At 51.1% G+C, this 12,216-nt stretch overlaps 1 protein-coding gene across 1 annotated transcript; it reads right to left on the bottom strand.

Annotated features, from left to right (window-relative positions):
• Positions 1-855: 855 nt before the first annotated feature.
• CSF1 (Macrophage colony-stimulating factor 1 receptor) lies at positions 856-10,519 on the bottom strand (the record flags this gene model as incomplete). Its single annotated transcript, XM_064871697.1, has 2 exons — positions 856-10,402; positions 10,461-10,519. The coding sequence occupies 2 exons, from the start codon at positions 10,517-10,519 to the stop codon at positions 856-858; spliced, it is 9,606 nt and encodes a 3,201-aa protein (XP_064732077.1).
• Positions 10,520-12,216: the final 1,697 nt, after the last annotated feature.

The raw sequence follows: 12,216 nt of genomic DNA, 5'->3' as shown, positions 1-12,216 counted from the left end.
TGGTGGCTGTCAAAGCCGTCAACTGCATCGCGCCTGTTGCACAAGCACGCGGTTAAATACAGCTCTCAAACATGCCCTGCAAGGTACAATGCATCCCACACAATCTGTCTCGTTTCGGCTTGCTGCTTTCAAGGGTGAGACATCGCTGCCTCACCCTGCTTAGATCTAAAGTTTCATTGTGTCGAATCCTGGTCCTTTCAGACTTTCATGTAAGTCACCAAGAGCGGAACCCTGCCATCGTACGTACATGGCGACAACCGCAACTGCCATCCCAACGAGACCGGGCATCCGCGACTGTCAAATTGCTTGACCAGACTCGAACGCGTAGGTTTGCATCCCGAGAACTCAGCAGGAGGATGAAACGTTCAAGCAATCCAAGGACGATCGAGCGTAAAGATGGTCAGGGTGGTGTGGTCTGATGCTTGAACATGGTACTTGATTGGATCGGACGGCTATTATGTACCGTGGATAGATTGACTACGAACCCGATCATCACTCCGTACTGATTACCGTTTGCATTTGATATAAGTATAGTCAACTGGTTTCGCGCTTTTGGTTCTGTTATCCTTAAGATTTACATTTCGCTGTATAAGTAGCTCTTTATATACGCCAAACACTATAAGTAAATCAAGATAGTTATGTTATTAGCGGGTTATATGAAGCTATTACTAGAGTTTTATTCACGTCGATTCGACCAAGAACAACTACTGATAGTGGCACGTCAAGTGCTCACTGATTGTGGCGTGGAAAAGCACTGCAATCGACAAATATGGCTCATTCCCAGGACTGTATGCTTTTGGTAACTCCAGACGCCTTCGCTAAAACCAAAGTACTGCACGACCTGAATCTTCCTGCTCATCCTGAACCCAGTATTCGGCTATACGTATCCTCAACCTCCTTAGCCACCTCCAATAAGCTCACTATGATTACCGAATGCGTCACATGTGGCAGTCGCTCTCTTTGGAGACCAATCCATTCCAGACTCGGGGTTGCTTCACCAAGATCTCGCAGTTGGGGCGTATCAATAATCGGTGGTTCCAGCGCGATATATTCATACTTCGACTGTGGCATGTTGACCACAGCAGTAATCTTCTCCTGTTCTCCCCCTGCTGCCTCATTCTTTGGCTCAGCCGTAATCTTGATCGCTGATTGTGGCAATGGCTTATTCATCTTCTGAGCAAGAGCACGAGAATGACTCTCCCACATGCGGCGAATTGTGCTGATTCGTGAGTAATTCCAGCCGATGTCGACCTTGCCGTGGAACGTGCTGGAAAAGATGTACTCGATGACGTTAGATGGTGCCTGCTGCCATGTCTGCATGGAAGCGACAAGACGGGGCACTTTCAGGATTGTGCCGCCTCTGGCACTTGTTGCTCGGTCGATGACTTCCGTGACCGATACCTCACCTAGCGCTTTCGCATTCGGTCTGCTCATTGTCGCAAGTGCTAGGCGTACCTGACCAAGGCTCATTCCAAGCCCACTATGAGTCTTGCTGTTTGCCTCGCCGACTGCGAAACGGGCTTGGACGTCCTCAGCCGCGAGTTTCAACGTCATCTCGTCGAAGAAAGATGTCATGAACACGCCACCATCAATCGCTCTCAGTGTGATCACGACATCCACATGTAGATTCGGTGCGTGGCTCGACTTCTGTGCTTTTCCTGGAGGTGTGCTGCTGTCTTGAGGAGGTGACTTCCAGGTCGACGATGGGAAGGCCGACTTGCGTCGAAGATATCTGTCCAGCTCGTGCAGCGAGGTTTCGAAAGCCTCCTGCTTCTCTTGTATGAGTCGCTCGAAAGCCTGGGAGATTGAAAGGACTTGAGCGGCTGCGGCTGTTGTGGCGAAAGCTTGCACCTTGCCTCCATCTAATATGCCAACAAGTCGGTCACTGCTGGTACCTTGTCGTACATTGTAGATCAGGAAATCGAATGTAGAGATGTCTGCCACTGCAAATGGTTGGTAGTCAAACACCGCCTTGGCACGTAGGTGCTCAAAGCCAACGGATCCTTGCACACGAGGTGCTTGGATTTTGTTCTCAACTCTGGGCCATCTGATCGCTGTTCGTACACGGAAGCCCTGTAACTCCACGAACCCGCTCATGCGACCTGTGCTCTCCATACCGACCTTGTTGAACCCAACACATAGATTTTGCTCAGCATCAGAGTTCTTCTTAGAGGAGGCCCAGAGCTTCTCAATGGCAAAATCTGCTTTGCCGATGCTCTGACCAAAGTCGACCTGTACCTTGAGCTCCTGGATCGAGACGACGGCATGCCATGGTAGCACAGCCGTTGATGTTACCTCTTGGAATCTCTGAATGACGTGGCCTTGACCAGCATCTTGACCAGTTGCTGTGTCTGCCGCTTTTGGAGCTGCGCGCAGCTCCGGAGGATACCATATTTCTCGGAATAACAAGAAGTCTTGCATTTGTTTTGCATTGAGATATGCTTTCATAGGAGAAATGTCAAGAATAGCTGAAATGCCACTTCTGTCGCTAAAGTGCTTACTGTTCATCAGAGACACCATAATAGACTCGACCTCGAAGCTAGCAGTAGACTCTCGCGAGTAGACATGCTGGACCGAAGCGGCCAAATTGCTAAATGTGGTCGTTATTGCGAAGAAGCGCTCTTGATCTTGAGCTTGCACAGTGTTAACAACCACGAAGATCTCATCGAATTGAGCAGTAGCAGAGACACGAGCGATAGGCTGACAGGTCAGACTAAACTCTTGTTTTTGCACCCAAAGTCCAGCATTGAGCTTCACTCTGCCGAGGATGGCCGTCGGGTCGCTAGCTTGCACCTGCTGTAAGGCTTGATTATTGTCCTTTGCATCTGCTTTGGCCGTGTCTTCGTCCTTTTGAGATGTAGTGTTATCTTGTTCCATGAGGTTTGTGACACTTGACGAAATTTCCAAGATCAGCGGAACCAACGAAGGCGCAAGCGTGTTCGATGAAGCGGCTACCCGCACTTCCGTGCTCAGAGTAGGGTCGCCTTGGCCGTTGTCCGCAAATTCGACCTGGAAGGCGATGCCAGGAGCCCGCAGAGTGGCCTCTTCTCCGGTGGAACTTTGTACAGCTTGACCATAACGGCCTGCTCGAGATCTCTTTGCACCTTTCAAGAATCCAAAAGCGGAGCTTTGTTCTTGTGCATCTTCCTTGACTGGCGATACAGTGACTTCTGCTCCACCAAATTCTGCGAAGACTAACAGCTGTGCAAGGCGTCTCTTGCCAAGTAGCTTCGGCAATTGAGCTTGCGAAGACGTCGTGTCAGCATTTGTCGTAGCTAGCTTGAGATTACGGACCTCGGCGCTAGCGAGAGCAAGGGACCTCTGTACAGCTGACGCGGGTATGATGAAGTTGGATGCCAGCCTGACGTCTAGCAACTTACCCGCAGCTTTGAAGGCGAACTTGCGTGTGGCTGTGCCCCGTGCGTATGCTGCATTGAAGATCATTTCGGGAAGCAAAGCTGAATTTGCACTGCGCTGGAATGGATCTGAGCTTGTCTGAGGCACTAATTGGAGCTGCATTGTTCTGATGGAGAGCCGCGCGGACGCTTCGCGTCTAGTCTGAAGGTCGATCTTAGCCACGGTGAATACCATGTCCTCAGCGGAGCGAACAGGAGAGTCTGGCATTGGCGCGCTCAGTAGCCAACGCACGCAAATAGCATTGAACTCCAACGAGAACGTTGAGCTGAGCAGACCCATCGGAGGCGCTTCATCTGGCTGCACCTCTTTCTCTGGGCTTGGTGGTCTGGCGTTTGTGGCAGCTAGCGTAAGCCGTCGTAAGGGCCTGAGCTTCTTCGCATCCTCTGCGGCTGTGAGAGATTTGATACGTGCTTGTAAGAACGTGACCAAGTCAACGGCAAGCACTGCTGTTTCGGTGTGAAGATCAAGACTGATAGCGTTACTCAGCATGCGGAAATTCTGTACTTCTTGATCATCGCCATCAATTTCTGTGATAGCTGAAACTCGGAAGCTTGTTGTTAGCTGGCCGAACTTCTCTTTTTTCCTGCGCACACGCTCCAGATCCACAGTTACTCCCTGCATGACGAAACTGAAGTTTGGCTTCTTAGTCAATGATTTAGTCTGAGGTCGAGCATTGCCTATACGCATAGTCGTGGTGTCCAAGGCAACATTGAGGTCGACTCCATAGTCCTGATCTGGCCGGCTTGCTGGCGCGCTGCAGTGTAAACGAACACCTTCCAAGACCAGATGTCCGGCATACTGTATCAACCGCTGTTCGACTTTAGGTGAGCTTTCTTGCACAACAACGTCCTGGGGAGGGGAAACCGCATCGATACTGCGTCGGATTCCTGCGATGTGACTCTTTATGTCCTTCACGTATTCGATAGTCTGAGGCTGATATGCAGCGTCGAAACAAGCACGAACAGCAGATGCTTCCAGGAGCATAAGCTCTATTGTAGCCTTTGTATCAACCACGACCCGATCAGGAAGCAGTCGAAGTGTTATAACTGCTGTCAGTGGTGGCATGTCGAGGACCGACTTCGATCTGTCGGTATGTGCAACTGGGTTGTCGAAGGAATGGCTGGTCTCCTTGATGTCAAGTTGCACGGAGAGTTCTTTGGCATTGCGAGGTACGACCGATGTTCGGGCTATCGTACCAGATATCTCATACTGTAAATAGGTCATCAGGTCGAAATGCATGAGATAATCGTCGAGGAAAAGCGCAATGTGAGGTTGGACTTCCTTGCTTGGTCTTGGCTGTCTGGCAGAAGTTGCTGGTACATCCTTGGTTTTCGTTGGGATCAGCTTTGCAAGGCGTTGCACCGCCGGAACTTCGTGGGTCAGAAGGGCTTGCACAACTTGCAGTAGTCCTAGTACATCCTCCTTGAGATGAAATCGCAGTTTGGCACAAGTAGCAGCAGAATGAAGAACGATTTTGCCGTCGGGAACTGATGAACCGTCGTTTATGTTAACGAAGACTGTTGGCACAGTGAGCTTGCATCCAAGTATGCTTCTCCTCTTTCCACGTAGCCTGAGGCGGGCTGCAGCTGCGCTTAGGACAAGGCTTGTGGCACTCTTCTCAGCTTTTTGGGTGCCAGTTGCGAACGATGCTTTCAAGCGCTCGACGCCAGTCGACAGCTTTAGGTTATCGCTTTCCACCTCAAGGGATGCGGCATCTGCACCTACTATGACCAACAGGTCGACGACGCTGTGCTGCGGACCACTTTCAGCGGCTTCGGACGGCTCCGCAGCCGGTTGACCAACGCCGTATGCAAAGGATAGGTCGAGGACTTTCTCGGCAAGATTGATCAGTTCCCAATGCAAACGGCAGCCAACAGCACCGCAGTAAGCCTGTGCCACTCTGCTTATACGTCGCCGCTTCTCAGACGATCGTGCCGCATGAGACGGCTTCTCAGCAAAGTTGAGGTCAAGACTTTGCACGAACAGTTGACTTTGATGTGGACCAGGATCAAGGGTAACCGCTGCGCGTCCTAGTAAAACCTCGAGCTCGATGTCAGCAGGCTGTTGGGACGAATGGACGATCTTTGAAGGGCCGAAGACGGCTTGTACAAGGGCATCATCGTCTCCTTCGGCGTTCTCCCAAATCTTCCATTGATCGAATGACGATAGGATGTGCTCGCGAGCTTTTGATCCATCTTCGTCCAAACAGTTCTGCGAGCAGTCGTCCGTCCTATGTTGCTTTCCTAGCCGTGTCAAGAGAACGTGCCGGAGGCGAGTGATCATTTTCCACGAATCGTGCACCCTGACATGCTGTTCAACGGTTCGAAGCACATTAACAGGCCGGCTCAAGAAGAACGGGTCAACAGGGTCTTTGGCAGATGTCAGGTGATAGAGCAAGTGCTGCGTCCGATTTGGCAGATCGATACGTCTTATCTGCTGCACGGCCCGAGATACGACACTTTCACTCCGTTGTATCAAACCTGCAAGGCTGTTAAGGTTTTGGCCCGCAGTGCTCACCTCGATGTCGTTGATTTGGGTTCTTGCTCGTACCTCGCCCCCTAGGCTGAGCCACAAGCCGGCGTCCGACAGCGAGATTTCCGCACCAGAGTTAAAGGTGTTGTGGCGCGGTATGCATTCCGCTGCCTCAAGCTTCAATCGCCTTATGTTCGCATGCGTCAGTACCTGTGGTTGCAGGAATTTTGTGTGGGTTTCGGGCGCAATCCGGACGGTGGCGCGGACACCATTCATTTTGATGTCGTATTGATCAAATCCTGCGTCAGCGTCAGATGGATTATGTGGGCTAACTATTCGGACTTGCGAAAATGGCAATCGGAAAGCGAGATCATCGATCTGACTGGTATGCTTATTGGTCAACTTTTTGATACCTGACACGACTTGCATCTGCAGATCATCAAGAATCGATTCAGGCCTTTCCGGCGATATCTCATTGAGCAGAGTCACAACAGATCTGATCAGCTCCGGTGTACAGAACCCAACAATGCCGTTGACCAGGTTGCAGAAGATACCATCGTGAACGGACTCTTCATTGGTTGCTGGGAAGTCATCATCTTCCATGCTGTCATTATATGAATCGTAGTCGACAGATTGCTCGATGTCAGTAAGACGCGGCATATGTTTGAGGTCAGGCTGTATCCTCTGCAGCTGGAATAGCGGTTTCGTCCAGCGTGAAGATACCGGATGTGAGCCAGTAGGGCGTGAACGAACGTTCGTGTCTTGTGCTTGAGCCCCAAACTTAGCATCGCGATTGACTGATGCAGGAAGCCCACCCATCTTGCCTGTAGATCTTTGGTTTCCCACCTGCTTTTGTGCTGCAAAGGGTGTCGTTGTGATGAAGGAGCTGCATCGGCTGGAAGAGCTCTTGATACCTGGGGTAGTATCCGGGGGTTTTGCCATGGAAGGCGAGGGCACAGGCTCGGGCATCGGAGGTATAGGCATGGCTGGCGGTTGACGGCTCCAGTTAGTGAGTCGATGCTCGGCAGGGATGTGATGTTGCTTGTGAAGTAGCCAATCTGCTCGGTGTGTCCTTGAGTCGTGGAATCGAATATGTTCCTGTTGCAAGCCTCGGTTGTGTGCGAAGTCTGCTTTTCGGTTGAGCACTGCCAATTTCATAGAAGTCCGTATGCATGCAAGCGTAGGCACAAACTTGTCGGCAGAATCTCGCTGCCTATACGCGCTGGTGCTGTCGACCGCAGCCACAAGCAGCAAAGGAGAGTTGACCGTGACATACTTCGAGAAATGCTGATTCGCCCAATCATTGAGCTCAACATTTGTAGGCGCGATTTCCACAAGAAAAGCAGTGTCGGCCGACACAATCCATGTTCGAACACCTGCTGCCCTCATGCGCAGGAAGGTGACATCGGGAATGAGAGGTGTCTCAACGTGAGGAAGTGCATTGTCGTCATCGTCCATAGTGTACACAAAAGACAGCACAGCAGTGACCAGAATCCGCATGAAATCAGTAGTACACTCTCCAAGAACTTCTCCTACGTCGAAATCCCAATTGCACAAGTAGGTTGGTTCAGCTGGCGGCGCGCCAAACAGCCTGTGGCCGTAGACTGAAATGCCGTCGATGAACATTTGGCACCCACTTGCGTCTCTTCTAAGGCGATCGCCCTTATAGACATCTCTTTCCGTCGACACCTCGATAGGGCTTGAGGACACTTGCAAGTCCATGTAATAGTTGGTGAAGCGCATATCTGCTTCAATGAGCAGCACATCCACTTTCAAGTTCTCTTCTCGTGAATAAATGTTCGCTGGCATCAAAGCGACAGCGTTCTCGGCGCGAACGCTAAGTATGACATCGAGGTCATTCTCCTTCTTTGTGGGTGGCTTCTTTTCATCTTCGCCACGCTGACTCCTCTCGAGCTTGGCCTGATGCTCTTCGAGAGTACTGAAGTGTATGGTGTCGCCGAAATAATTGTCCTTGACATTCATGAAATAACGTATCAGATATCCTTGAAGATGAAACTTTGGAGTGCCGCCAATAATATCCATAACCAAGGAGTCGGTTAATTTAGGACTTGTACCAGCGAAATAGTTGTAGGATCCCTCGAGGTGTAAGGCTTTCAAAGTGGCCATCGTCTCGTCCTCGCCAAAGTTGTGCAGTGTGTGCCAGGTGGGTGTCTTCAATGTCAATTTCGCGTCGCTACCGTCACCCTGGAACTTGACGCTGCTTTGTGCTGGTGAGAAGAAACGCATTGGTATGTCAACCTGACCCACTAGTCTATCGAAACCTAGCACGAGGAATGCATTCTCCTCAAGGTCGACTGGATTGTCAATAATGTTGTTGTCGTTCGCATTGAGGAACAGTTTGAGATCCAGGAACTTGATTCCGATCGTGTAATGGAAAGGCATGAAAGTCATGTAGTCTGACTTCTGGCCAGCAGTAAAATCGGAGATCAGGTCTAGCAGCAGGAATGTATGGTCTCGCAACAAGAACAGATCCATGTGCTTGTTCATGATATCAAAACGCCAAGAGTGTAGATGATTCCAGCCAAGCGGATTCGACAGATCGGCAGAGACTTGTTGTTCGTCGCACTCCCAGAGTGTTGCATGGTTGACGCTAGAGGTTGCTTTTGTATGCTTAAGGCTGAGCTGTAGGGTATTGCGATATCCATCGACGCCTGGATACATGTCCATCACGTAGCGGACCTTAGAATGAGCTCCAGCCGCAACTGATATCCAGCCGAACGGTCTCACATCGGGACCCAGCCTGCGTTTGGTAGACCTCCGGAATCTAAAGTGGCGACGTTGTTGTTGCTTTCGCAATGCAGCTGCATCCCTCACAGCCGTGGCTCGCCCACGCCATCGCCAGTCTTTCGAGCTTTCTCTGCTTGGTATACGAAGCGTGATTTCATCTTTGATGTCAACCGTGATGGTCATTGTCGTACTCAGGCGTGTCTCTCCTTCTGACAGAACATTTTTCGGCGCTGCATTCTTGTAGCCAGAGGGCACGAAGATGTTTTGTACCTCTACTCTTAGGCGGTCAGACCACGGCCCATAATTTACTAAGCCTCCATATACATCGAGATGCATCCCGTAGGCGGGCGGTGCTATGCCATTGAGATCGGCAGCAAGGCCGGAGGAAAGTGGACTTTCGTGTTCGCTTTTGACGGTGCCCGCAGTGTCCCAGTGGAAGTTGAGGTGTACACGGGGACAATCGAGAATGGTGGAAAAGCGGGCGTATTCAATCTGTACCCATGCGTGATGGTCATCGCCTTCGTCTTCGTCCATGTAACGATCAAGCCCGTGCCACCCGTGGCTCTCAGGTTGAGCATCAGCGAACGCGATGTAGGGTTGATCGTCCACGCCGGGCTGGTGCTGTCCGTGGAGGCTAGCCACTGAGGTTCGGAAAAGAGGGATGAGATTGCGTAGCCCGTGGGTGAAAGTCCTTCTATGTTTGGTCAGATGGAGACTAGGGCGCCACCAGGGTCTGCGTTTCAATACGGCTTCATGGCCAAGGATGATTCGCTCTGCCGCAGCCATTTGAGGGAGATGGTAATCCGCATTGGGCTTCATCTGCACGACGGGATGCTCAATATCAAAATCGAAAACCTGTCTGAAGATGTCGGCGGGTCCCGAAGCTGCGGCGTCAATGTGACCACGTGCTCTATCGAAGGTGGTGACGATGATGGCTTTTGTATGCTCGTTGCCAATTGACACGGCACCTTTCGCGCATTCAATACCGAGAGGGAAGAAGCGAAGCATGATTGAGTAAAAGGAGCTCACTTCTGTGTCGCCATCAGATGCACCACTTGCAAAGGACCTCTGATCGCTGTGTTCAGGAGCGGAGGGGTCTGAGCTTGAAGACAGGGATTTTGAGAGGCTTTTCTTAGGTTCCATTTTCTCGTCCGCTAGAGACACAGCATCGTCGGCATCAGGTTGAGCTCTGGAGCGCTTCCTGAACCTGTTCTCGACGGCCTTGGAGAAGGCATTGGTAGCAGAAAGACCTTCGTCATCGGCGCTGCTGCTCGCTTTTGCTCCGGCTTCTTGTACAATGGCATCGTAGACAGGAGTTCGATTATAAATAAACCATTCCAGACCATTGATAGATGCGAGGATTCTAGGTTCGGGCTGGTTCGAATTGTGGTTAGAAGCAGCCTCTTCGCTTCCGGACTCGGAAGTCTCGTCTTTCTCGTTCTTCCCTTTCCTACCTTCGTCTCCTCCTAAGGTTCTTGACTCGGAGAGGTCCACCTGCTTGGTCACGCGCAACCAGTACCTCCAAGTTACGTGACCATTGTGAATGTAGACAGTCTCGTTCTCCCCATGATAGCGGACGCCCTTAAAGAATATACGTCCTCCAAGGAAGCTGATTTGCAAGGAGCGGATGTCAATGTAGACTCGGAACTTGTGCCATGTGTATGTTCGAATAGCATAGGAAACGACGGTCGCAAAGAGCCGATTGAGGTAGAAGAGAAACCAGAGCACGAGTATGCCAGATGTCACGAGCTCAATGCTCCATGTCCTGTTCCAGTCAGCATATACAGTATTTGGCAGCGGGAGATAGTCTAGCATCAGCCTACCAGTTGAAGGACTGCGACGAGCCCAAGGTCTGGGACGTCAAGCCTGTCAAGGCCGCCATTAACGTTGCGAGCTCCGTGAGATACCTCACTCATCGCTGCGGCAGCTCATTCCTCGTAAGAGAACAGTGCAAAGCTCATCAGCAACATTCGCAAGTACAATACTCGAGTAGTCGCGATCTCGTCGAGTTTATGCTTCATGGTTCCGAGTCGGCTGCAACTGCGCGTTCGGGCCTTGACGTCTTTTTAGGGGTGGGGTCTGCAGATCATGGGCATGCCAGTGTCACGCACTGCATCGCTTTCTCGTGCAGCAATGGTAAATAAATCCATCTGCCTAGCTAACGACTTGCCATTCAAGCAGGTGCAAACCACCAAATCCTACAGCTGCAATTGCCCCGAGCAAGGCAGACACCTGCGCACGCATCCTACCGTTCAAGTCCAGCCGCCTAAATTAAGTCCTACCGCGAGTCGCATTGTTAACCAACAACATGCGGTAGTCGACTGTCCAGCCCACTGCCACCATTCGTCATTCGTGTTTCCGACGACGTTCGACAGGCAAAGAGCATGGATCAAGTCATTGAGATACACACATCGGGGGGAACAGGCACAAGATTGGCCAAGGCTGTCATTGTCCTGGCTGGTGTAGCTGCTCTGATCTCGTCGCTCATATCCTTCATGTAAGAGGCAATACTACTGCTACTGTGCTCCAACTCCAAAGAAATAGTGGGCTAACATCGCCCAGTGCCATCTGGCTGCAGACCAAGAACTACCGCAAGCCCCTGCTCCAGCGATATGTTATTCGCATATTGCTCATGGTGCCAATCTACGCCGCCTCATCGTGGGCATCAGTGGAATCACTGACAGCGGCCTTCTACCTCGATCCTCTTCGCGACATATACGAAGCCTTCACCATATATACCTTCCTCCAGCTGTTGATAAACTTTCTTGGTGGCGAGCGGTCTCTGATTATCATGATGCATGGACGGGCCCCGAAGTCGCACCCATGGCCTCTCAATCTGTGCTTCTCCAAGGTCGATATATCCGATCCTCATACTTTTCTACTACTCAAGAGGGGCATCCTGCAATATGCTTACTTGAAGCCCATCTTGGCTGTCTCAACTATCATCATGAAGTCGACCGGGACATATCAGGAAGGTTATATTGGTGTCGCATCGGGCTATCTCTGGTCCGGCATCCTCTACAACATTAGCATTACTCTTTGCTTGTATGCTCTTGCCATGTTCTGGGTGTGCATGTCCGAAGATCTGGCTCCGTTTCGACCAATGCCGAAGTTCTTGTGCATCAAGCTCATCATATTCGCCTCATATTGGCAAGGCTTCTTCTTGTCAATCCTGCAATTCCTCGGTGCCATACCAACTGATGTACCAGGCTACAGCGCTGACAATCTGGCTGCCGCTATTCAGGATGCCCTGATATGCTTCGAGATGCCACTCTTTGCTATTGGTCACTGGTATGCGTTCTCATGGCACGACTATGCCGATGTGACTATCTCTGCTGCACGCATGCCGGTCAAGTTTGCCTTGAGAGACGCCTTTGGTCCAAGAGATCTCATTGAGGATACTAAAGAGACCTGGCGGGGGGCGCAGTACGACTACAGAACGTACGACTCTGGTGATCGCATTATCGCCCACGAGGAATCCAACGCTAGAGTAGCACGTATGATGCAAGGGATGAGGTACGAGCGAGGGGGGAAGGGCAAGTACTGGTTACCGAAACCAGGTGACCCGAACGACAGAAC

This window comes from Knufia obscura, assembly GCF_036327395.1.
Source record: "Knufia obscura strain CCFEE 5817 isolate CBS 148926 chromosome Unknown scaffold_3, whole genome shotgun sequence".
Lineage (NCBI taxonomy): Eukaryota > Fungi > Ascomycota > Eurotiomycetes > Chaetothyriales > Trichomeriaceae > Knufia > Knufia obscura.
This window is presented reverse-complemented; position numbering and strand designations above follow the sequence as displayed.